Here is a 26,993-nt window from a genome sequence, read left to right as displayed (position 1 = left end):
AAATTTGCTATTAGTAGGAATAGAACCCATGACCTCTCACTCTTTGTCCATGTGTCTAACCATCAAGGCAAGACATGTTTGTTGTCTTTATTTACTCTTTTATATATATACATATACTCTTTAATAATGTATAAGAAAGCATTTAAACTAAATATAAACATATTAAAATGGTTGATTATAAATTATATATTATTATAAAATACTAATAAAATATTACGCTTGTTAAAATTTAAATTAATTTATTCTAATTAAATTAATACTAGTGTAAATTAAATATTAACTTAAAGTAAATTAAGTTAAAATAAATTTATAAATTAATGTATTAGAAACACAATTAACTTAATGTCAACTCGATATAAACTCAAAATTAATTATATAAGTTAATTTAGTTGATATTAAGTTAGTTTTTAAAATTATAATAAATTACTAAAAAAATTGCTTCAAATTGACATGTAACCTTCATCAAGTTTACATTGAGTTGACATTAGGTTCACATCGAGTTGACATTAGGTTCACATTGAGTTGATATTAAGTTACATTTCAAAATTAAAATAATTTACTTTTTCAGATTGACATTAAATTTATATTGAGTTGACATTAGGTTTGCATTCCATTGACATGATATTTACACTGAGTTGACATTAGGATTACATTGAATTGACATTACGTTTACATTGAGTTGACATTGAGTTGATATTAAGTCGACGTTGAGTTGATATTAAGTTAATTTTTAAAATTATAATAATTTACTAAAACATTTACTTTGAATTGACATGTAGTTTACATCAATTTTACATTGAGTTGATATTAGATTTACATTCACTTGACATTGAGTCGACATTGAGTTGATATTAAGTTTAATTTATATTAAGTTTACATTTAGTTGATATTAGGTTTATATTGAGTTGACATTGAGTCATCATTGAGTTCACATTGATTCGACGTTGAGTTGACATTAGATTTATATTGGGTTGACACTGAATCATCATTGAATTTACATTGATTTGACGTTAAGTTGACATTAATTTACAAAAATAATTGCAAAAAATTTTAAATAATTTACTTTCAATATACAATTAGTTTATTTTTAAAAGTATGAATTATAAAAAAAATAATTTTACTATTATAATAAAAAATAATTTCATTTAAAATTTATAATTATTTATCAAAATATTTACTTTGAGTTGATATTTAGTGAACATTAAATTTACATTAAGTTGACATAAATTTATATTAAGTTCACATTAAGTTTACTTTGAGTTTATATTGAGTTGACATTGAGTTCATATTAAGTTTATATTCAGTTCATATTAAGTTTATATTGAGTTGACATTGAGTCATCATTGAGTTTACATTGATTCGACGTTGAGTTGACATTAGGTTTATATTGGGTTGACACTGAGTCATCATTGAGTTTACATTGATTCGACGTTGAGTTGACATTAAATTTACATAAATCATTGCGAAAAATCTTAAATAATATACTTTCATTCTACAATTAGTTTATTTTTAAAAGTATGAATTATAAAAAAATAATTTTACTATTATAATAAAAAAATAATTTCATTTAAAATTTATAATTATTTATCAAAATATTTACTTTGAGTTGATATTTAGTGAACATTAAATTTACATTAAGTTGACATAAATTTATATTAAGTTCACATTAAGTTTACTTTGAGTTTATATTAAGTTGACATTGAGTTCATATTAAGTTTATATTCAGTTCATTTATTTTAAATTTACTTTCGACTCATGTCAATAAAATCTTAGATAGTTTGCTTTTAAATTACTATTACTTTATTTGTCATTTTATAAATTATTTTTAATAGTATAAATAATAAAGTTAACATTAAGTTGTCATTGAGTTGACATTAAGTCGTTATTAGGTTTATATTGAATTTTTGTCCACCATGGCGGGTCCCACCACCACGTATCCGACCACGACCACCTCGGGTTTGACCAGCAAACCATTATATTTTTTAATTTTAACAAGTGAAATATCTTACTAGTCTTACTCATGTATTAATAAAGAGTGTAAAATATAAATATATGTATATTGTATATTTGTACTGTGTAAATATTTATTAAATAAATTAAATTAGACTTATTTAATAGTAACTTTAATTTAAACTGATATTTAGTTTATATTTAATTTATACTATAAAAATAATTTCATTTTAATAAATTTATAATCAGATGTATATAATATATATATACATTATAGAGCAAATGTTGACAGCAATAAGCCTTTGCCTTAATGGCAAAGCACTTGGTCATTCTTGTAAGAGGTCAAGGGTTCAAATCCCCTTAACTCTAATATGATGTTTTATTTAATTTTTAATTATTAAACAAATATTGGTCCAACCATTAAAAATGGTCAGACCACCAACCATTGGTGGTCCGACCGACGTTCACCAGCATTGGTTTGACCGTTTGACCGCGGTGGTCCGGCCGTTTACCGGCATTGACCGCGGTGGTCCGGCCGTTGACCGCGGTGGTCCGGCCGTTGACCGGTGTTGACCGCGGTGGTCCGGCCGTTGACCGGCGTTGACCGCGGTGGTCCGGCCGTTGACCGGCGTTGACCGCGGTGGTCCGGCCGTTGACCGGCGTTGACCGCGGTGGTCCGGCCGTTGACCGGCCAATACTGATCTAACCGATGGTGGTTCGGTTAGAATTGGCCGGTTTATGTAAAATGAGGAGAAATTATTAGGTGTAATGAAAACACAATAGGTAAAATACACCATAGGGATAAAATAGTAATCACAACTATTAAAAGGTAGGGATGAAAAGAATCTTTTAAAATTGAGGGATTTTTGCAAAAAAAAAAAGTTGTGTAATTTATACAAACTTTTGAGTTTTTGGGTGATTTGGTGTAATTTTCTCTATTAAGAAAAGGCGTAGCCGGGATTCGAACCCACGATCTTTGGCGCCCAGATGGCTAAGTATTAAACCACTAGACCAAATCCGTGCGGGCAGACCCTATACTTTTGTTATGTTAAAATTAGCCTTAAATTTTTATTTTGATAAAAATCGTTGTGTATGATACAAGTGAATTTTATTTTTTACGGTCATAATACGTATAAAATGAAGTTCTTTTTTATATATTTTTATTAAAGTTAGCAATATTTACAATTATTTTTCGACAAAATAAATATAAATAAAATATTAAAGATTATAAATAAAATATTAACATTGTAAAATATAATTTAAGTTAAAAATTTAAAAAAATTATATCATTTAATGACTTTTATTTTCTATTTTTTTATTATTCTTAAATAAAAAAATAAAATTGATTCTTTTAGTCCAAACCCTAAAAAATAGTAAATTTTTACGATTTTTATCAGTTATGACCAAACATTTCAAAACTTGCAAATATAACCTGTTTTTATATATTATGTTTCTTTTATAGCCATTTTTGAATTGATTTAGTTTTTTTTATTGTGATTAAACCTTTTATTATAACACAGCACGCAAATGTTTGATATTTTATTGTGATTAAATCTTTTTTAATCTTATATACATGACTGTCATATTGACAACAAAATTGGTTTGATTTGAAGTTAGGTGTAAAAGGAACATAATTTGCCAAAACGGGATTATATTTGCAAATTTTAAAAAATTTGGTCATAATTGACAAAAATCGTAAAAATTTAGTATTTTTTGAGGGTTTGACCTTTTTTTTATTATATGTAGTGTTAATAAGATGGATAATAATAGTCTAAAATTTATAGTTGTTAAATTCATATTTTTTTTTTGAAATAGTTTCTTTTCAAATAAGTGACTTATATATTAATTAGACAATGGAGACTACATAATTTTAAATTTTCATAATTTAAATTGAATTGTATTTTTTTGTTGAAATAAGATGGAAATGGTTAAATGCAATTAAAATAAATTTTAAATTAAAAATAATTAAGTTGAAGATAAATCTTATTCATTAAGTACAACTAAAATTAAATTAAAAAATCACATATTTGATACTTATAATTTTGATACATTTGTTCAATAAGGGTTAACAAAAGTATAACAACCAATTTAGAAGTTAATATTAGATTTTAAACTTTTTCATAGTTTTAGTTGAGTGATTTTAATTTTTTTTAAACAGATAAAAATGAAATTGATTAAAGTTAAGCTATAAGAATTAAACTTATTAGATAAAAATCATCATTAAATAAAAAGATGTATTATTATCAAAATAGAAAAAGAAGGAGTACTATTTTTAGCAATAAAAGTACAAGGTTTAAATTTTATTTTTGTAAAAATAGAGGGAGAAAAGATGCATTTGTTCCAGGAATATATGAGTTGGTTTGGTGTACGTAACATTGATTTGTTTGTTCTTTTTGTCCACTTGAACTTTTCCGGAATGACGTCCCAATCCATTTCAATGAATCTTGGCACTTTTATAGCCTAAATGACAAGTCCTTTTAGTGTATTTATATAATCGCAATAAAAACAATTATTACTACAACACTACTCTCAACAACTCAAAATGGTTTATTTATCATAAAAAAAAGTCTATTTAAAATTGGCCCCATCCATTTTTTATGTTTAAAAATTTGTTTATCCTTTTTTTTTAAATTAATCTAGTACATCGGGTTTTCTATTTATCTATTTTAAATTTTAATTCTTTTTGACTGAAATAGAATGTGCATACTTGTTGTACAACCTGCATGAGAATGAATTTAAATATCCATAATTCAATGGAGTCAATATATTGATAAAATAAAATATCAAACTTGAAAAGAAATTAAATTAATAAAGTTTACAAATATAGAAACATATTGCATAAAAACAACTTAAAAAAGAGACTATATAAATTAAAAAATTGAATATATAAAGATCATTTATCATAACGTGAAAATTATTAACCACATAACGGTAGTTGAACCACACTTTTATAATATTCATCTATAAATAATTCATTAGATAAAAAAGAACTATAAAACCTAATGAATACTATTTTTTTTAAAAACCAAATAAATTAAAAATTGAAATATAAAATTCTTTAATAAATTAAACCTTCAAAATTGTATTTAGTCAGGAATGTATAGTTTTTAATTAAAATAGATTAAGGAACAAATAAAATTTATTATGTTAAAAAAGAGTAACAATTAATTTTAATATATTTAAAAATATCATATTATAGTTGAGATTCGTTCATAATACTTTATTCTCTGTATATCGAAAATAAAAATAAAAATCTATAATCACTACTATTTTCAATCGATACTTTTAAAAATCTTATAAAAGGGGGCATCATGACTTAGAGTAATTGATCTTTCATTGTATTTTTAAAATTTAAAAATATAACAATAGATTAGATTTTACTAACAAACTTTTATTGTACATATTTTAACAAAAAAAAAAGTAAATTTAACTCTCGAGGTCGAGATATAAAGAGTTAAAATTTAACATTAACGCCTTGACTCTTCGTAATAACGAAACAGCCCAGAGCCCGCCAAATTTTACCAACAGCAACAAAATTAAAAATTCCCCATATACCCCACAAATTAAAAATTAGATTCAAATCCGTCCACGCATTTTTGTTTTTTATATAATTTTGGACCCATTTCACGCTTTCTATCTACCACAAACTTTTGCAATTGGACCCCTATCTTCCTCCCAATAGTTTTCCACCTCTCCGGTGCGCATGGAGATAAACTACGCTTCCATAAGCTCACCGGACCACCTCACCCCCACAGCTATGTCCTCCTCATCTTCGCCGCGATCCTCCTCCATAACCCGACCCGTTAAGGTCATCCCGCTCCAACATCCTACTACGACGTCGTCTTCTTCCGCCGATAATATTCCTTCTGCTTTATTTTCGCGATGGAGAACTCAGATGAAACGCATGTCGTTTAATGAATGGCTGGAAACGCTGTTACCTTGTTGCCGTTGGATTAGAACTTATAAATGGAATGAATATTTTCAATCTGATCTTATGGCTGGTATTACCATCGGTATTATGCTCGTTCCGCAGGTGATTATTATTATTTTTAACTGACTTCCTTGACACACTTCCTGGCATGCACTCATACGAAATGCGTTTTTAATTCGTTCCGTACGGTTTCAACGAGCTTAAATTTATTATTTTCTGTTTGTTTCTCGAGAAAATTAAAATTGTTCCGGATATAATTTTTTTTCCTTTCTAATGCGTTTCTGGTCTTCATTTTGTCAAACTGCACGTTTTCCGCGTCATTTTTTTCTGTGATAAATTTATATTAATCACTCAACTACAGCTGATAAAATATATGGCTGCGGTTTTTGAATTTTTCAATTTTAAATTATTTATGGCTGCGGTTTTTGAATTTTACAGCATTATGCGATTTTGATAGATTTTGTTTTCAAGTTCAAATCAGTGCTTTTTTACTGTTTTGACTTTTTTAGCCTCTCATTATTGGTTGTGGATTAATTTGACAACAAAACAATGTAATTGGACTAAATTGTACTATAAGTTGATTAATTTTGGCTGTAATTGAACAGGGAATGTCATACGCGAAATTAGCAGGGCTTCAACCAATTTATGGACTCTGTAAGTCTAGCAGTAATCTTTTTTTTACTGTGTATGATTTTTGAATTTTTGATATTAAATATTATAAATAAAATTTTACTGAGATTTAAGTTTGTGAGTTGATGGTTTATAAGTGAAGATTTTGTATTGACTTTGAATGCACTGTGTTGGTTTTGCAAGGTAGATACTGGTTTTGTGCCAGTGTTTGTTTATGCTATATTTGGGTCATCTAGACAACTGGCAACTGGTCCCGTGGCATTAGTTTCTCTGCTAGTCTCTAATGTTTTAAGTGGAATCGCGGATCCGTCGGATCCTTTATATACAGAACTTGCAATACTATTGGCACTTATGGTTGGAGTTCTGGAAGGCATCATGGGGCTTTTAAGGTAAATCTGCTCAATGTTATCATCGCACTAATAGTCGAAAATGCTTCCGTGCAATTTGGTGGCATATATGTACGTATATACATGTCAGGCATCCTAGAGATGTAACTTTGCCAAAATCTTGAGTTTGTTTTGTTCTGTCAGTAGCCGCGCTAGGAATGTACTCTTTGGTTTTAGGGATAAATAAACTCTGGAATAGGGTGCCGATGTCTTTTTCCTTTTCCTTTGTAGGCTTGGATGGCTTATACGCTTCATCAGCCACTCTGTGATTTCTGGTTTCACAACTGCATCGGCCATCGTGATTGCATTATCTCAAGCAAAATATTTCTTGGGATATGATATTGTACGAAGTAGCAAGATTGTGCCATTGATTAAGAGCATAATAGCTGGAGCGGATAAGGTATGATTGTAGAAATGGTGGATTCTCGATATTTATATTTGTACATGTAGTTTGAAAACATTAGTGTAGTGGGGAAGTTTTAGAAAGGTTTTCCTACCGATGGTGATCATCTACTACTTTCCTTTACTAATGTTCCAGGCTTGGTGCTATCACTCATTAATTCCTTCTGTTAACAGGTGGTATTTTCCTTTTGTAGTTCTCGTGGCCCCCTTTTGTGATGGGATCTATCATTCTTGCAACAATTCTGTTTATGAAGCATTTGGTATGATTCAGTTCAGTTTCTATTTCGCTGTGAAATTTGTTTACTTGGATCAATGTTTATGATTGCAATGTTCCATGTTTAAGGGAAAATCAAGGAAACAATTCAAGTTTCTTCGAGCAGCAGGACCACTCACAGCTGTTGTTATGGGTACAACTTTTGCAAAAATGTTTCACCCATCCTCCATTTCCTTGGTATGAACGACGGAACTGCTAATACTTACTGTACCTTTTTTCTTTCTTACTTTATGATTGATGGACTTAAGGTGCAACTTCTTTGTTAAAACTTTCTAAGTGTACATGTTTTCAATCAGAATATATCAATTGTACATGCTTTCCAGTTTTGGCAACTGGGAGACTACAATTAGAATGAATTCTTTCTCATAAGGCTTGTCATTTCCATAGGGAGGGAAAATTAGCTCATTGATTATCCAAGTGTTTTTTTTACTTCATGTTTGGTAGGATTGCCACTCTCTGCTCCCCAAATCAATTACTCGTGTGCTTTATGGTCACTGAAGTCTTTTTGATTTTCACTTGTATTGTATACTTCTCCACAGCCTATATCTTGAAGGCCTTCCTCTTTATATTTGTGTATCCAAAGATTTACTTTTTGCATTTTTCTCTCCAATGTGCAATATATGCCAGAGGTTTTGGTTGCTTGCCTTCCTAATGTTTTTGGAATTTCCAGTTTGTAGTACATATTTAACATAGAGTAAGCCATATAGGAATGATGGCTATATAATTTTTCTTTTTCACATTTCATGTGTCTGAGTGTATGCTTTAATTTTTATACTTTTTTATCTGAAAATTTCTTCTCATTTAGATAAATCATTATCAGAGCAAACTTTGATATTACTTCTTGTTTTAGGTAGGGGATATACCCCAGGGCCTGCCAAGCTTCTCGATTCCAAAAGAATTTGGGCATGTGAAATCTTTGATCCCAACAGCTATTCTTATTACTGGTGTAGCCATATTGGTAAGAGAATTTATGATGAATAAGTCTGTTTCTAATTCATTGTTTCATTAATTCGAGTTGCTATTTTTATTCCAATAGCCTCGAACTTTATACTGTAGGAATCTGTTGGGATTGCAAAAGCCTTGGCAGCAAAGAATGGGTATGAGCTAGATTCAAGTCAAGAGGTATGTTCGAATGTTCGTGAAACCTGTGGTCTCATTTCTATGTAATAACTGTGCTGTTTTTGGCACTTTGCATCCTCTGCTATCAACACTAAAGTAGATAATCTTCCTTGCTCTCAGCTCACAAATGAGCTGTACTTTTTTCTACAGACCAATAAGAGTTGTGTATAAAAGAAAATGTGACATTGTTGATTGGAGAGTATGTTTTATGGATGAAAGGCACTGCATAATTAATTAGGATGGAGGCACAATTGGTTATTGTGACAGTTCAATAGTAAACCTGCAACATTTTGATCTATATATGTTTAAATTGGGTATTAACATAAGTGCACAAGATAAATTGTAACTCCACTGTTTTATTTCAACAGTTGTTTGGTCTTGGTTTGGCGAATATCTGCGGCTCTTTTTTTTCAGCATACCCTGCAACAGGTTAGATTTCTGATGATCTCCTACAAAATGCAAAATTTTCTAGGATGTTAGCATGGAAATCCGTGCTGTTCTTCACATTTCTGTTTATTGTAAGTACTTTTACTGCAAAGATATGAAGTAAACTGAGGGTCCTTTTTCCAAACTTGTTATGCAGGTTCATTTTCTAGGTCAGCTGTAAGTAATGAAAGCGGGGCAAAAACTGGCTTATCTGGAGTTATTACTGGTATCATCATATGCTGCTCTCTTCTATTCTTGACGCCACTGTTTGAATACATTCCCTTGGTGAGTTTTCATTACTAATCTATTTTAGTTGGTAATGCTTCAAAGGAAAACTACATTAACTACTATGGTGGTCATAATCCAAAATTTCCTGTCAAACATGTAGTGTTTATTTCTGCCAGTTGATATAATAGTTCTCTCTCTCAAAATGCTCATGATGGCTCTCTTTTGGATTTTTTTCCTTGCAGTGTTCTCTGGCTGCAATAGTAGTGTCTGCTGTGATGGGACTGGTGAGTAAATTAAAATGAGCTTTTTGAATGATAATGCATTGTGATTTTTCATATATTAATATTCCTGCTTTCGCCTACAAATCAGTCATATCCAAGTTGCTAATGTATTATGTACCGTTGTTGGATTTCATTGTTGTGGAGTATAAATTTGGGGTGCTCTTAGTTACATTCATTCAGTTTTGGAAGTTAAGTGTTTTTCCAAAAAAATTATAGCAATAACTTTTTGCTATATTTGCATATTTAGAAGTATATGTTCTCTGAAATGCTGAAAAGCTGATGTTATTATTTTATTAGTACTTACACTTTGCATTGTCCTATTAATATGAAATAACAAAAAGTAGCTGAGATCAATATATGTAGAAAACTATTTTCTATTTTTTCTTTAGAACTTCCTATATGGTGAAATGAAACTATTTAATTTTTCTTACAAGCCAATGAAGGAAGAACTGGAATCATTCAATTTTACAATACTAGTTAGTGCTTGCGCATACTTGTGCATTTATAAAGAACAGTAATTTATTTGTTTTTCAGAATAAATCTTCAATTTAATATTTATTCTCTCAGTGATGGATGTTCTTCATGCTAGGTGGATTATGATGAGGCTATCTTCTTATGGCATGTAGACAAGAAAGATTTTCTTCTTTGGACCATTACTAGCACGACAACACTGTTTCTAGGCATTGAGATTGGTGTCCTTCTTGGGGTAAGTATTTACATAAATCATAAATTGTGGGATTAGTGTCTTGAGCAATATGAAGGGAACTTTCTTTTAACTTTAATTTTGTTTGGATTTGTAGGTTGGTGTATCACTTGCTTTTGTTATCCATGAATCAGCGAATCCACACATTGGTAAGTGGTTCTTGCATTACAGTTTTCAGCTGGTAAAATAGGTATATAATATTTTATGTGTGTTAATATAGGTGTAATCATCTTTTTCAATATTTTAGAGGATTTCTACTTTTTGATCATTCGTTAATGTTCTTTATGTCTTTAGGAGAGTATTTTTTTCACTAAATAAATTAAAATAATTACTTTTTTCTTTATGTTTCCGAAATGCAGCTGTTTTGGGGCGTCTTCCTGGCACAACTGTTTACAGAAACCTTCAACAATACCCAGAAGCATATTCTTACAATGGAATTGTGATTGTTCGAGTTGATGCGCCAATTTATTTTGCTAATATAAGTTACATAAAAGAGAGGTGCATATATCTACTTCCCTAAATGAACTGTAGCCCTATGAAACAATCTTAATCATCACCAATCTTTTATCTCCTTTTCTATTATTATATCAAGTTTGTTTGAATTTTAAGCCAACAATAACATTTGTTGTCAGACTACGGGAATATGAAGTTGATGTAGACAAATCTTCCAGACGCGGACCAGAAGTTGAAAGAATTTATTTTGTGATTTTAGAGATGGCGCGTAAGTCTTCCACTTTTATTTGCTACCTTATTGAAATATTAAACCTTGTATTTTCATTGAAGCATTGAGCTTAATAGTTTGTTTAAAAGGAAGCAAAATTAGAGATCTGCACTGCATATCAAGAATTTCTGAAGTGGCACTGGTCATGAAATGCTTCTGGTTATTTTTTGGCTGAGTTCAAAAATTATATTACCATGATTATAACTGACAAAGCATATGACATTGATATATTTCATCAAATGTTGATCCGTCTGTGTGGAAACAACATGATATTTGTAGAATAAGTAACAATTTTATGTTTAAATTTATATAATGCAATTTGGGAGTTGGAATCTAATGGATAAGTTTGTCATATCGTCGATGTCTGATAAACACCTCACCAGTAGTCAGCCAGTCTATTACTTCCCTAAATAATTTCCAAATCTTCTTTTCAGTACTTGTGGATTTGTTTGTGAAGGTTATTGAACCAAACTTTGATAATGGCTCACCAATTTACTAAATTATGCATGCTACAATTTTGCAGCCGTCACATATGTAGACTCCAGCGCTGTTCAAGCCTTGAAAGACTTGTATCACGAGTACAAGTCACGAGATATCCAGGTTTAGTGTTCACACCGCTACAAATAACATTTTAATTATGAATTGTTTGTTTATGGATTAGAATTATAATCCTTCTGCATGCACCGGCTTATTTTGCAGATCGCCATCTCAAATCCCAACCGAGAGGTTTTGCTATCCTTAATGAAAGCTGGTCTGATAGACCTTATTGGTAAGGAATGGTACTTTGTGAGAGTGCATGATGCTGTTCAAGTTTGCCTTCAGCATGTTCAGAGCTCAAACCAGACACCGAAGCTTGCAGATTCATTAAAAGATGATAAATCAAGTTTCTTTCGTAGGTTACTGAAAGAAAGAGATAATGACTCCTCTGTTGCTGACGTGGAGTCAGGCGATACTAAACTGTTGATTTCCAAGAACATTGATCCCCAATTGGAGCCATTGTTATCTCGGAAGTCGTGAAATTCTCTCGGTTTCTATAGCAAATATTTGATGCTTTTTTTTTTTGCAATCAAAGGCAATGCCTATATAAAACATATATATGTATATCATTCAACTTCCCAAGCTGATTAGGTGGATTGTTTTCTTGTAAGTAGTCTTCATTGTTGTAATAATTCATTGTAATTCTTCATTTTGATTTTTGAGTAGGGATTGATCATTGTAGATTACACTGTTAAATTGTATCTCTAATAAAATTTGTCAGTTCACAATTTCCATCTTTTGATTCTATTATTTTGTTCTTGTCTATGTGCAATCTCTATCCTTATAATATGTAAATCATCAAGCCATTGTTAAACATTTTTACCTTCTTTATCCAACTGATACTTCTCAAGTCACATATTTTGCTGGCTAATGTACTTGTATCTATATGGAACTTGATCGAATTTCATTTTGAACAATTCTAGCTAGAATTTTGTAAAATTGATGAGATTCAAATTTAACTCGATTATCTATATAAATATTATTAAGTATACAAATAAAGATATTATTGTAAGAGTTTGTCAAGTCAAGTATTATGATGTTCGAATTCGCCTCAACAATAGACTCGAATTGCTCGAACTCGACTTTAGCTCATCAATTGACATCAAATAGTTCCAATTTGACTCGATTCGATTAATACCCCTACTCTACATCAAATAATCCCTGTTAAAAGAGGCAAATTTACTAGCTATAAGCACTAGAAGGCTAAAGCTAGTAGTAGTGATGACTTTGAAATCTAATAATTAAAATATAAGTTTCAAATAACATAAGCAATAAATCTGTTCAGCAGAATATATAAAAGAAAGAATTCAAATGATTGAACACTGAGCCAAGTATGTGAAAAACTCCTGCAAGTGATACAAAAACCCACATCGGAAACAGAAGCACATGAGTTGTAAGCGAGACTCTATAAATATAATTTAAGCAGGACTGGTCAAACTGCCTTAAACTAATGAGTAAGGAAAACAAAGCGAGCGGTGGGAGCTGCTCGCCGCGCTACTAGAATTTGTGCGCAAGTATTTTTGGAGGGTAATAGGCTGGCCGAGTGTTGACGCTGCTTACTTTTGCAGAACTCACTTGTGCGGGCCTCCCGTTAAAAGGACCCATCCCCCAAAACAATTCTCAAAGTTTTACGTATTTTGTTCAGCCAATTTATTTCATATCCAACAGGAGATAGGGGTCCAGAACAAGAGAAGAATACAATGTGGTTTCAATTACATCCAATGAACTCGATACATCGTTTTTTTAGGCTTAATTTTTTAAAAAAATCCCACCGTACCCAATTTTAAGTTTTTATGTTTCATCTCTACCCAAAAACATTAAATTGTACTCTTTTCATTTGAAAAAAAGTTTAAAACAATCCTTCATTTTTAACTTATATACTAATTAGATATTAATGTTATTAATAGTACAAAAATACCATTTTTTTCAAAAAATTAAAAATAATAATATTTTTTTAAAAAAAAATATTTCCGACAAAAAATTAATTAATTATTTGGATGTATTTGATTATTTTTTAAGTTTAAGGATTTATTTGTATTTTTTAAAATAGAAAAAAGTATGTTTTAAACTCTTTTCCAAATAAAAATAGTACAATTTAATGCTTTTTGAGGTTTTTTTAAGGAATTAAGCTATTTTTTTATTCTTCCTTTTAGATTTACATATAAGGTGTTGATTGAACCGACTACGGTTTATGGAAACATATTCGCCTCCCATCTTGGTGAGATGACTAATAAGGGTGAAAAAAACCCGGCCGGATTAATCGACCGAAGCAATGATTTTTGGTCGGTTTGGCTCAATTATAAATTCAGATCGGTCGATTCGGTTTTGACATAAAAAAATTTAGTTTTAGATTAATGGTTGGATTTGAGATTGGATTATTCAAATTAAGCGAACCGACCAATTATGCCATTTTTTTTAGTTAATTTCTTATATTTTGTTGGTTTTACCAAAACCGATCGGATTACCGACCTATACGATCGATTTGGTTTTGAATATTTTTCCCTTTTCTGATTCGGTCAGTTCGGATAGAATTTTTATTCACTTGGTTCTATTTTAACTATTCGGTCGATCGGTGAATTCAATTTGGTGATTGTCACCGAACCGGCCGACTGCTCACCCTAGTGACAGGTAATTATTTTCTGCAATGTTTAATATGTTGGCAGGATGTTTAACTATTGAGTTGCACGGAAATTTATAAAAACTTGTAATTTTTTCATGTTTATTTTTGGAAAAACTTCTCAGTCCTAAAATATTATAACTATAAGTTATTTTTAGAAGAATATAATTTTTCCAGGTGGTATTTTATCTTTTTCTGCTTTAGTGTTTTCGTTTTCACCCAGCTTGTAGTTATGCTGAAAGAAAGATTATTCTTTTTTTCGGTTTTGGAATTAAAACGTTTCGATTTTTATTTCTTTCTTGATTTGCAGTGTTATACTTTTTTACAGATAGCAATTCAGATGAGACTATTTTGATGAAAATGTGTTGAAGAAACGAACAATTTTTGTTGTATTAGGATGCTCCATCAATTCTTAATTTGTTTGCTTTACCGAATTTGCATCAATAATTTATGTACTGTCAAGAAATTTAAATTGTGAAACTTATTCATATGATCTTTCTTTATCATTTTCTTTTGCTAAACAAAACAAACAGAATTTGGACTTGTAAATTAATTTCTTTTCAATATAAATATTTAGATAACATTAATTTTATATATCCACAACTATGACCAAATTGACGAAAACATCTTTAGGATTTTTTTGACAATAGATATGACAATTATTTCTAAATTAAAAAAACAAATTAATAAAAATATAAAATATAAAATTCATCATCTCAAGTTATTTCAATAATTAATTAGTAAATTTTCGCCATTTAAAATTAGAGTGAAAAAAGAATCAAAAATCCTATTAATATGTTTGGAATTCTTGATATAAAAGCCAAATTAGAATAATATAAAGTAATATCAAGAGTATATATAATTTTTTTTCAACTCGAATTTGAACAAATGATTACAATTGAAACTGAGATTTTTAAAAATAGAATGAAATTGATGATTTTAAAAAGTTTGGACGATAAACAAAAAAAATTAAAAAACATAAGGTATTTTTGAACAATAAGCCTAATTTTTTTAAAGATTTATGTCATAAAAATTTACCATATTTTTTCACTGGAAAAAAGTTCACATATGGCTTTTTATAACATTCTAAAGTTGCCCTTAATAAAAAAATATATTCAAATATTGCAGTTTAATTTTTTTAAATAAAAAACATTAAATCAGTTTATTTTATTTATTTATTTTCAATTTTTTTAAACCCTTATATAAAAAAGGTTTATAAAATTCAAATAATCTCACTCAAATGATTCACTTTAAAAATATATAATATTAATTAATGAATATTAAATTTTTTATTAATAACAATTTTTTAAATACAACGAGTAGTAATTTACAAAATATGACAACCTACTACTGCTGCCTGAGCCGCCACCGTCCATGTCTCCTCCTCAGCGTCCCAGACTAGATTTCAGGCAAGGATTATTTTTTTTAGGGTGATATTGCTTTTAAATTTTTAACATTATTAAGAAACTACTTAAAATCAAAACATAAAAAAGAATAAAAAAAAAATCAGTTTGATGAGGTATTGTGTTGGTCCTCGGCACCATTAACCGGTCAAGAAAAATGAGTCCTTTTGCAGCAAATTACATGCGAGCAGATGAATAAAACGGTGTTTAGCATGCACAGTAATAAGGCATCGACGCCGGACGATTTAAATCCAGTATTTTTTTATGAATTATTAGAACACAATCCAGTATATGTGACTGATTTGAGACCTATTTTACTGTATAACATGGCTTATAAAATCATATTTAAAGGTTTAGCTACCGTATGAAACATTTTTTCCTCGATTTGAGACAGTTCAAGATCCAATTTTTTTGGTTCAATCAGTTCAATTTTTGATTTGATCACTCAGTTCAATTGCCGATTTAATCTAATTTAACCAATTCAATTTTGTGGGACTGCATTTTAAATTTTTAAACTCAGTTGAACCGAACAGCTTATTATTTCTCATTTTAACCAGTTCAACTGGCCGATCAGATCCGGTTTTTTAATTACTGTTTTACACCACATATAGTTTCTACTCAAATACGGATATAGAGAGTAATTCGAGCTCTGCAAATTATAGGACACACTAAATTTTCATTGTACCTGTGTAAGAGAATAGTCTTGTTCATTTCTTGGTAGCTTTTAACGATCTTACAAGTGGCAGCAGTTGATTGGAGGAGAAAGTTAAATTATTTGGCTACTTTTTAGATTACCATTTGGGAACTATTGATTTGCCCCTTAGTGAATGTTTTTTGAATTTTAAGGACCCACCAATCACGTGGAGGAGGCTGCCTGAAATGTAACAAGACAAAAAAATTAGAGTAATTTATAAATTGGAAAATTACAAAAAATGACCTATATGTGTACCAACAATTGATTGAATCCCAATTTGATTAACCATCTCTATCGAATGCATTATAGATGTGTAAAGGTTCAAACTAGGGGTGTGTATTACATGTTCGGCCGTCGAATCAAACCAATGGCGGAGCCATTCACTGATCAAGTCTTGCTCCCGCTTTGATCAGAATTGATCGGAAATGTAAGTTTCTTTTACACATTTTGAAAAATTTGTCAATTTTTCGATTTAGTAGATTTTTTTATAATAGGGTTTGATTATGCTAATGTTTTGACTGGAATTGAGAACGAATTTATGGCTAATCGTGTTAGAAATCAGTATGTTTTATAACACAAAAACCATGTCACAAATAAATGCTTTAATAGAAGATAATCGCCATCCATTTATTAATTCGAGAGAAATAGATGATTCACATTCAGCCTCTACTGTTTTTGCCAATTGATTATTTTCTGATCTTTGTGATAATATAAATGTCCAAAAATATTTTGTTTATCCAGAGTATGAACTGCATAAAAATCAGAAAGGGTAATGTTATTTAATTCATTAACTATACGTATTTTTTTAATTTAATAGTAATAAACTTTAAAAAGTGTAAAACAAGAACTTCTATTTTTTTTTAAAATTGAAATATGAGGTCATACTATGCTGACGTGACATTTATATATTGGTTGATTTTGCTGAAGTGAAAGTCATTTTAATTGCCACCTCAGCATATTATGACCGGCTTAATCACCAAAAAACCCCACCTTTTAGCCACTTTTCAATTGCGCCTTGACGTAGCAATTTTGTCAGCTGCACCTTCGCACCTTTGAGTTTCAATTCCATTCTTAAAATCAAATTGAACTCTTTTCCACTCGGAAAAAATTCATAAAAATCCTTATAAATTACTTATTTGAACTCTTGTCCACATAAAAAACCCTTTGTAATAATAGCTAAATTGTATTCTTTTAGTTGCAATAATAGGCAAATTGCATTTTTATGCGAAAACTTTTAAGTTTTGAGTTTTTTTGCCACTTATGATTTTTAATATATCATTATTTATCAAAAAATAATAGTAGCCTAATAGACTAACTGAAGATAAAAAGTTTGACCAACAATTTGGCTATTATTCTAACAGAAAACTGCAAGTTGGCTATTATTATAAAAATTAAAAAATTTGAATTAAACTATAATAGGTCGTAAAAGTTTTAAATTTTTTTCACCATTAAATCTTTCTTTTAAAACCTGAACCTGATTTTCAGTCCTCAATTTTTCACAGACTAACTCACAGATTGTACCTTGAGCCCTTGATAAGTTTGATACTTTTTACAATTAACAATTTTTATTTGCAGCCATTTTTTAACCTTTTTGTTTTATTTGAATTCGAGAATAGAATATGTAAATGATGAGATAAACTTACTTAACTACAATACACCTATAATATTATTTTAAAAATAAAAATGTCAATTAATTAATGTTTATTTTTAAATATTTATATCTACTCGTATCTATAATTATCTATTTTATATCTTGAAGACGATGTACCCATTGAGCTTGAAAAATTTCATATGTTAATTACTTTTTACTTTAATTGGTTACATATGTAAATAATTGTTTTTATTCTATTGGACCGTCATAAAATATGAATCTCTTTACATTGTGAAGAAGTCGTGTATTAAATTTTTGAGGACATTGAACTTTACAAAAGTTTTAAAATGGACATTGAACTATTTTTTGTTATAAAATGAATATTAAACTTAGCAAAACGTTATAAAAGGAGGATACTCAGCCATTTTTCGTCCAATCAATAGAGAACACGTGGCTGGAAGTCCTTATTTTTGTAACATTTCGCCAAATACTAACTTTATACCAAAAATTAGTTTAGTATCAATTTTGTAGTTTTAATATAATTTAGCAGAAGGAATACCCTATTGAAGTCCGTCCCAAAATTATACTATTCAGATTACTCTTTGATTGATATATTATTTGCCTTTTAGTGGCTATGTTTTGTCCTTCTCACCTTGTCCCTTTAGGCTTTATATTATAATATTTATACAGAAGTTCATAAACTTCATCTTCATCCTCCAATCTAATTATTTCATTTCTCCTCTAATTAATTAAAATAGCATATATCATAATTGTTTTTCCTCAGGTTCATGGAGGATCACTCTACTGCTTCATACATACACTTGGTTAGACTTATTAATTAATATGCAGGAGATCATAAACTTGCTATATTTTTTTATTGATAATTTAATTAAATTCTGTTGATTGATTTGATTATTAGCTAATCATCAATTAAATATGAATTAATTGTTCTATTTAATTTTATTCAGGTTCACCACCTTATTGAGAAATGCTTGATATATCATATGAGTAAAGAGGAGTGCATGGAAGCCATCTCCAAACATGCAAACATCAAACCTGTCATCACCTCCACAGGTTTCTCTTTAATTTTCTTTCTCCTTCTTAAAAGTATCAATTTACCCCCTAAATTTGTCGTCCGTGATCAATTAGCTCCAAAATTAACTTTTTATAGATCACACATTTTGGATATTTTTGATCAATAAGAAAATGAAAAAGACTTAAAACAAGCATCCTATTTGATCTTTCTTTCCTATTCCTTCTTTTCTAACATGTTCTTCAAAGTTGCACGGAAATAAAAACACTGAAACGAAAAATGCTAAAAATTAAACAATGAAATAATTTTTTTAATAAAATTATGCTATTAATGTAAATTTTCGGGGGTTTTAGAGGCGTTTATGGAAACAATATCCGGAAACAAAACAACACAACATAGAACTCGATGAATTTCCGAGTAACATGGATGTTTTTCCAAGTCATGAGTTGTATATGTGCATATGCAGTATGGGATGAACTAGAGAAGGAGAACAAGAAATTCTTTGAGGTGTATGCTGAATCCAAAGGCAAAGATCACATAATGTCACGGGAAGAAACAACTCAAATGATCTATAAAATCTCTGAATCCTCAAAAAAATTCGATGATCAAACATCGAAATGAACGATCTACGAAAACGCTCGATCCAATCTCTCTTTTGCTTCCTAGAGATTGTTAGTCTTGCCTTTCTCTTTTCTAAGTTCATAAATTAAATCCTGTGAGAAGCACACATGTGGTCCCTTTAAATGTAAATGTGCATCATGAAAATGTAAGACAAATAAAAAAAAAGCAAGAAAATGATATTGCTTGTAAGTATTAATGTAATGAACTCATTGTTTCATTATTTATGCATAGATAATTTTCGATTACTGAACTATATTTTTTTATAGAATGGTTATCAGCGTTTCACTTGTTATATTTTAATAATCGAACTTTTAATAATATTTCTAGGTTATCCATTCAATTTCGATCAATAATTTCCTATTGCTGCCAATAGGTTAGAATTTCTCGGTTGCTGGGTATCTAACTTTATATTCTTTGTTGCAATATAAATTTTTTTAGTCCTTACATTTTACTGAAAAAACTAGCTTAAAAGATAAACAATTTTTTAATTAAAATGGTAGTTTTTTTTATTTTTGTCAAAATAAAAAAGAAATATACATTTTAAGTATTTTGTCGATTTCCTCATGCTAAATTTGGAAGTTGAGATTACTTAAATTAAGGACTACAATTATAGCAGCCATGCATGGTCACAGTCAGCAACTTTCCTCTTATGAAGGAGATGTCTGCGGCTTATGCGAGAGAGCCGGTCTAAAATCAACAATATGCCGCTCACTTCTAAATCATAGTACACATTCAATTGAAATTTAATATATTATATTAAAATCTATCTAAAACCATCTAAAAAAACTTCACGCTGTTAATTTTTATTTTAGATTTAATTGCTATTAATTTTAACCTGATTTACAATTTTAACACGAATTTTTAATTTTGAAAATGTCGGAAATCAACTTTTGAAATTTTTGATTCGAAATATGCCAAACAATTTTTCTATCAAAAAATATCGATGTGGATGCCGGAACAATGTTTATTCCGGAATCCGGTGTCCACATCAACATTTTTTGACGAAAAATTCTTTGATATATCGAACTGTAAAAAATAATAATTGTATGAAATTTCCAAAATTGAAAGTTCGTGTTAAAATTGCAAAACACACTAAAATTTATAATTTTTAAAAGAATTAAGCCTTTATTTTATATGCTCTTTTTTTTAATTTTCTTTTAGGTTTAATCAACCGAAAATACCTCATATTTTTACTTTTTTATATCCCAAACTTTTAGAATTATAAATATTATCTTATTTACCAACTTTTAATTTTAATTGTACCCAATTTTTCAAATTGGAGAGTTTTCACTTTAAAAAAAAATTAAATGTCTTTCATATTTGATATGTAGTCTCAATTTTTAGTGATTTTTAAAATATTAGAAGCTTATTTTAATTAAGTGTTATATATGAATAACATTTTTGAACGAGTAAAAAAACTCCAATTTGAAGAGATTTGCAGTAATGGGTACAATTCAAATTAAATTTTTTAAAATGGAGTAAAATTGATGATTAGAAAATGTTGTATATAGACGATTTGCAGCTTTAGAATTTCTGGATGAATTATGAAATCGTTTTGCAATTCTAGAATTTACTAGCTAGATTATAAATTTATTCTACAACTATAGAATTTCTGGCCGAATGATAAAATTATTCCGCAATTTTAAAATTTGTTGACCAGATTCTAAAGTTATATTTCAAATTTTCTATTTTTTCTGATTTCTAAATTTATCCAGCAACTTGCATGATTTACTACATGGACTCTAAAGTTATACTGCAGCTCTATTAATTTTGGTTGGAATCTGAAGTTGTCATGCAACATGCAAATTTGGTGATATTTGTAATATGTTCATTAACGTAAGGTGGATGAATTGGTGTCTGGTTTGATTTTCAGTGGATTAGGCTGTGAGAGGTTGTTTCTCACTAACTACTTGAAGATTTGAGAGTGAAATGGCTCGGCCGATATATTTTCAGAACGATCACCGGCTGCTTAGGCTCCGCGTTTCAAATTTGTTATCCTAACCATCTCCTCTTCTCTACCGGGAGCCTGGCCCCTTCTTCTATCATATCTACCGCCTTCGGCTATTGAAATCTTGAATGGAGCCTAACCAAGATTTACAAATCTTGTTTTACTTTGCGATTCCCGAATATATAAATTCTAGCTTCGCCTGCCGTCACTGTATAGAGATTTTAGGGTTATTCTATGTTGGTTATTCGGAGAATTTAGCGAGTAGAAATTAGGGGGATTTGAGTTCTCCATAAATTGAGCTTTTAAAAATTAAGAATTTTAGTAGAAAGTGTTTTAGTAATTATAAATTTAGATAGGGGAGGTGTTAATCTATATGGATGTCATTATATCTTAGCCACATTAAAACGACTATTGCTCATTAAATCTGTAGAGCCGGGTCAGCGGAACTTTACTACTTTCTATTTAAGGCACCGTTTGGATTGATGGATTTTAAACGATGGATTTTAAACAATCAATGGATTTGGACAAAATCCATCGTTTGTCTCAAAAAAGAATTAATAGAATCCATGGATTTATAAATGAGAAAATTACACATATGGGCTAAATAAGGGCTTTTATAACAAAAATGCTAAGCCTCTTAAATTCTTTCATCAATGCTAACTTTTTCTTTACATCTATGAGCTAAACACGGTAAATTATTACATCTCATACATAGTTAATCCTAACCTTCCACTTATTATATCTTTGGTTCATTTTTTTCATAAACCAACACATGTTGCTTTTCTTTTTCTTTTTCTTTTCACTCTTTATATTTTCTTATTTATTCCAGCCATGTTAACCTTTTCATCAATTTTTTTATTCTTTTTAGTTCTCCATTTATTTATTTATTTATTTATTTATTTTATTCTTTTTGATTCCTCATTCCTTTAATCGAACCCTCATTTTTTCATTATTCTATATAAATACCTGTCATGGCTAATAACCTGGAAGAATTTAGTTTTGTGTTGTTTTAGTAGTGAGAATTGAAGATTGAGTGATTAAAAAGAGTTGCGGAAATGGTGTTTATATAGAAGAATTTGATGGAGTGATGTGTGTGTAAACATAGGCACGTTATGAGCCAAAGAGGGTGATGGATGGCAGTATTAGTAGGTGGTGTTGTTAATACTGTTGTAACAAACACATAATTTTGTTATTAATTATAGAATTTGCTATTGGTTATTAACAGGTGTTGGACCCTCTTTATTTAATGCTTTTGCCTACATTTCTATGTTATATATACCTTCTTCTACTAATTGAGATCAGATATTAATTTATCACCGAAATATAAAGTTGGTTAATTAACTTCCGATAAGTTGTTTCCATCAACAACAAAAATGTAGTTTCCAAAAGACCTTTTTTGATTTTTTTATGGTAAAATTTTGAGAAAAATTACACTATGCATCTTTCTTTTTAATTTTTTTATATGAATACGCTTTAACTGCTATAAAAATACTTTTTTTTAATTATTAGTTTTATAAATACCCCATTTTATTAATAAGCTATTAGTAATCTACCAAAATGTGTTTTTTTTTTTGCAAAAAATAAATAAAAAAAATTGGAACGTATTTTTGTAAACATTTAGTTGAATCGACTTCATCTTGAGTATTTTTGTAAAAAGCCCAAAATTTTGTCGGTGAATCGACTTCATCTTGAGTTCTTAATTTAATAGCATTAGAGGCTAATTGAGAACTATAAGAGCTGTAGTCAAACAAAAGGGGGATAATTTTGGAGATTTTCAGTCTGAATTGCCCATAATAAATATATTATTAAAATTATATTTGATATGTATTATTTATGTATTTGAGATGTATTATTTATATATTTTTATGTGAGTATATCATTTTTTATATTTCTTCTTTAAATAATTATAAGATTATGTATTAGATTTGTTTCATATATGTATTTGAGATATATTTTTTCAATATGTTTCATTAATATTATTTGACTATCTTCGAGATACATATCAGATACATATGTTATACATTACAGATACATGTCAGAAACATCTCAATTACATTTATTTTGAAATACATATTAATTCATCAAATGTGTTTGACATGTTTCTTAAATGTATTTGTTAGACAAATTGGTAATATATAATTTATACATGATAAATATATCTTTGGTATGCGTTTTCTCGTTAATGGTGGTACCTCAATGCCTTCGAGATACATTTTCGGTACATCTCATATACATTTTCGATACATCTCGAATACATCATCAATACATATCGGAAACAGTTCAAAGAATATTTAAATATATATTCTATATATATATATGTCGTTTAGATGTATTTTTAGATACATCTTTCATATACAATTAAAACATGATAAATATATTTTTAATACGTATCATTGATAAATAATTTATACAATTTACAGAGCATGCGACATATTTTTTATTTTAATATATGTTATATATAGATTTTAACTACTCGTAAGTTATATATTCAATGCGATAAATATATAACTCAAATACAAATACTATACATATTTGACACTTTTTTGTACATATCAGAAATAGTTTCGACGTATATTTTTTATTTTAATATATGTATTATGTGTGTATTTTGAGATGTAGTATTATCGATATATCTCTGATAAATTATCGATAAATCTATGATACATCGTGGATAAGTGTTTGTAATTCAAGTGAGGATGTTTAGTTTGATAAAAGTTGAGCTAAAAAAAATCACAACTTATTATTTGCATGCTTCAATTTATTGTGAATAGTAACATATCAAAATGTTATTGATATTATTTGATGCGTGAATTTTAATTAAAGCACGTGATATATATATATCTTTTAATTTAAAATATATTATACATACACCTTATAGACACATAAATAATATATATTAATAATATATTTATTTATTTATTTATTTATTTTTATTTTAAAAATATGAAAAAATAATAATCAGATATGTCCTTGATACATATATGATACATAACAGATACATAAACGATACATGTTTAAATAGTTCGACAAAATGACGCGTGACTGACGCACGCATCTGACGCGCGTGTCAGACGCATGTCAGACGCGTTTCTGACGCGTTTTTAACCTATTCTGACGCGTTTTTGATCTTTTTTTGTTTGTTTTGTGTGTGACATGTGTCGCATTTTCATTGGAAAGGTATTAAATGTAAAGTTTCAATTTTTTGAGGTGCTCATGTAATATTTCAGCAAATTTAGCATTGTTATTTTCTTCCTCTTTTTGTATAGTTTTGTTATTTTCTCTTTATAAATTCCCTCATTTTCTACAATCCATCATTTTTGAGGGTTTTGATTTCCCACCTAATAGGTGGGAAAGTCCAAATCCACCATTTTTTATGAATGATGTATTGTTATACTATTTATTTTTTCCCATAAATAATGTTAAAAACCATTGATTTTATTTTCAATCCAAACGATGGAATTTTAAAATCCATGGATTTAAATTCCATTGATTTAGAATCCATCGATTTTGTTAAAATCCATGGATTTTAAAAACCATCAATCCAAACGGTGCCTTAATTCAAATTCGGTCCGTATCTCACATTTGTTATTCAAATTTGACCTTTATGTTTTAAGGGAGTTTATGTATTGGTCTAAAAAAATAAAAATATGTGCATTTTTTATCTCAATCCGAAAAAATTAAAAAAGATGCCTCATGTTTTTTCTGATTTATTGTTTTTACTCTTAATATTTAAAATAATTATGATTTTACTCCGTCAACATATAGGTATCATTATCATAACTTTCTATAAAATTATTTTGATTTTATTCTGTTATCATATAGGTATCATTATTATATATATCATAATTTCTTTGTATCATTTTACATATTTTATCACTACTATTATCATAATCTTATCATACTATTATCAATACTCTCTTTTTATAAAAATTATTATTAATATTATCATAATGTATTTTATCATAATATCATCATAATCTAATTTATCATAACAGTATCATAAAATATTATCATAACATTATCATGACTGTATCAATAACATTATCATAATTTTATCATACTATTATCATAAATTTTATCATACTATATAAAAATATCTATCTATTATCATGAGCATGTCATAAGGTTATCATACTATTATCATAAACTGTATCATACTATTATCATAACCATATAATGCAATGATACCGATGTGATAATATTATGATACAGTTATAATAACATTAATGATACCGATATGATAATTAAACATTGTTTTCTTATAAAAAATTATTTTTTGCAGTATTATGATATCGATATAATAATGTTAATGATACCCACATGATAATTACACATTGCCTTCTGCAATTTCTGCAGATTTTTAGATATGAATCTAAAAAAATTCAAAAGCAATTTTTTTGATCTGTAAATTAAAATAAATCGTAATTATCACAACGAGTTAAGAAACAATTGCTAAAATTACATATGAAGAATGGCAGAACGATAGAGAAAAAATGACAAAGAAGAAGAGAAATAAAATGGAGAAGAAATGCTTAGAGTAAAAAAATAAAAAATAAATAAGTATTATTACAATAAAAATAAATTTCAGAATAAAATAATAAAAATGTTAAAAAGGTGAGATATTTCCTCTATTTTTTTATTGAAGTAAAAATTATAATTAATTATTTTAAAAAATAGAATATTTTCATCGATTTCTCAATATTTGATATATGTGAGCTCATTCCGCACACTTTTAGTTTATATATATAAAAATTTATATTATAATAAAAGTTTGAATCCGTTCATTTTTATGGGTTGGACTCAAACTAGACTAAACAAAATTAGTCTGTTCAAATCTTGGCCCAAAACTGACGGAATAATCCATTAATAAATTTCTTGCTCACTTTCTGGAGTATAGATAGGGCCGGCCCTAGGCATAGGCCACTAAGATCTGTGTCTGGGACCTCAACTTTTAAGGGGGCCCATATAAATATAGAGTCCTTCAAAAATATATGATTTGCTAAATATATGATTGATTTTTTTAATATGTATATATATATTGGACTTTTTAAGTGATATATATGAAAATTATTATTTTAACAGTTAACTAGATTTTTTAATAGTTAGAACCTTGTGAAGGGAAAAGGGCCCCATATTTACCTTAGGTCCTCTAAAAGTATATACATAAATATTAAACCAATTAAAATATACATATTTATCATGCGTTTAGTAATAAGTATTGCAAGTGTTATTTTAAAAATTAAATAAACCCCTTAGTAAAATGTATGCGGTCTCTAACTAATACCAACAAAAATAATAGATTATTTATATATTTTTTTATCGATTAGGTCCTAATTTATATCTATTTATCTACTTAATAAAAAATTGAATATGTATTTTTTAAAATTTTGTAAGAATATGATTTTTTTAACTTTTTTTTACAAACATGCGCTTTTTAAAAATTTACCAATGATGTCTATCAAAAATGTACTTTTGTAGAAATAAAAAAAAATGAAAAA

The 26,993-nt window shown here is 28.6% G+C and overlaps 2 protein-coding genes and 1 non-coding gene across 4 annotated transcripts; all 3 read left to right on the top strand.

Moving 5' to 3' along the window:
- Nucleotides 1–5,626: 5,626 nt before the first annotated feature.
- LOC126660948 (sulfate transporter 4.1, chloroplastic-like) lies at nucleotides 5,627–12,316 on the top strand. 2 transcript variants are annotated; one of them, XM_050354675.2, is made up of 17 exons: nucleotides 5,627–5,983; nucleotides 6,487–6,535; nucleotides 6,699–6,900; nucleotides 7,129–7,297; nucleotides 7,494–7,559; nucleotides 7,643–7,750; nucleotides 8,424–8,531; nucleotides 8,630–8,695; nucleotides 9,061–9,121; nucleotides 9,276–9,403; nucleotides 9,589–9,630; nucleotides 10,217–10,333; nucleotides 10,428–10,479; nucleotides 10,690–10,828; nucleotides 10,963–11,051; nucleotides 11,575–11,651; nucleotides 11,751–12,316. In XM_050354675.2, exons 1-17 carry the CDS (start codon nucleotides 5,654–5,656, stop codon nucleotides 12,066–12,068), a joined length of 2,121 nt encoding a protein of 706 aa, XP_050210632.1. In that variant the 5' UTR covers nucleotides 5,627–5,653; the 3' UTR covers nucleotides 12,069–12,316. The 2 variants fall into 2 exon arrangements, with proteins under 2 accessions (XP_050210632.1, XP_050210633.1); XM_050354676.2 differs by having other exon boundaries at nucleotides 5,942–5,983; nucleotides 6,695–6,900.
- Nucleotides 12,317–13,025: 709 nt separating this feature from the next.
- Nucleotides 13,026–13,178, top strand: LOC126662376 (U12 minor spliceosomal RNA). The gene has a single exon (XR_007635753.1). It is a non-coding gene; the product is annotated as a U12 minor spliceosomal RNA (small nuclear RNA).
- A 5,290-nt stretch (nucleotides 13,179–18,468) lies between these two features.
- Nucleotides 18,469–19,767, top strand: LOC126661001 (uncharacterized). The gene is made up of 3 exons (XM_050354749.2): nucleotides 18,469–18,717; nucleotides 18,862–18,967; nucleotides 19,393–19,767. Exons 1-3 carry the CDS (start codon nucleotides 18,682–18,684, stop codon nucleotides 19,545–19,547), a joined length of 297 nt encoding a protein of 98 aa, XP_050210706.1. The 5' UTR covers nucleotides 18,469–18,681; the 3' UTR covers nucleotides 19,548–19,767.
- The last annotated feature ends 7,226 nt before the right edge of the window (nucleotides 19,768–26,993 follow it).

The sequence above is a fragment of the Mercurialis annua genome, linkage group LG8 (assembly GCF_937616625.2).
Source record: "Mercurialis annua linkage group LG8, ddMerAnnu1.2, whole genome shotgun sequence".
Taxonomy (NCBI): Eukaryota; Viridiplantae; Streptophyta; class Magnoliopsida; order Malpighiales; family Euphorbiaceae; genus Mercurialis; species Mercurialis annua.
The sequence above is the reverse complement of the archived record's forward strand: the minus strand, read 5'-3'. Positions and strand labels throughout refer to the sequence as shown.

Excerpts from the sequence above, each read along its gene's own strand:
- LOC126661001 (XM_050354749.2), top strand. The coding sequence starts at position 18,682 with ATGGAGGATCACTCTACTGCTTCATACATACACTTG. Across the intron at positions 18,718-18,861 it reads CTGCTTCATACATACACTTG|GTTCACCACCTTATTGAGAA; the intron begins GTTAGACTTATT and ends AATTTTATTCAG. Across the intron at positions 18,968-19,392 it reads ACCTGTCATCACCTCCACAG|TATGGGATGAACTAGAGAAG; the intron begins GTTTCTCTTTAA and ends GTGCATATGCAG.
- LOC126660948 (XM_050354675.2), top strand. The coding sequence starts at position 5,654 with ATGGAGATAAACTACGCTTCCATAAGCTCACCGGACCACCTCACCCCC. Across the intron at positions 8,532-8,629 it reads TTACTGGTGTAGCCATATTG|GAATCTGTTGGGATTGCAAA; the intron begins GTAAGAGAATTT and ends TTTATACTGTAG. Across the intron at positions 11,052-11,574 it reads TGTGATTTTAGAGATGGCGC|CCGTCACATATGTAGACTCC; the intron begins GTAAGTCTTCCA and ends ACAATTTTGCAG.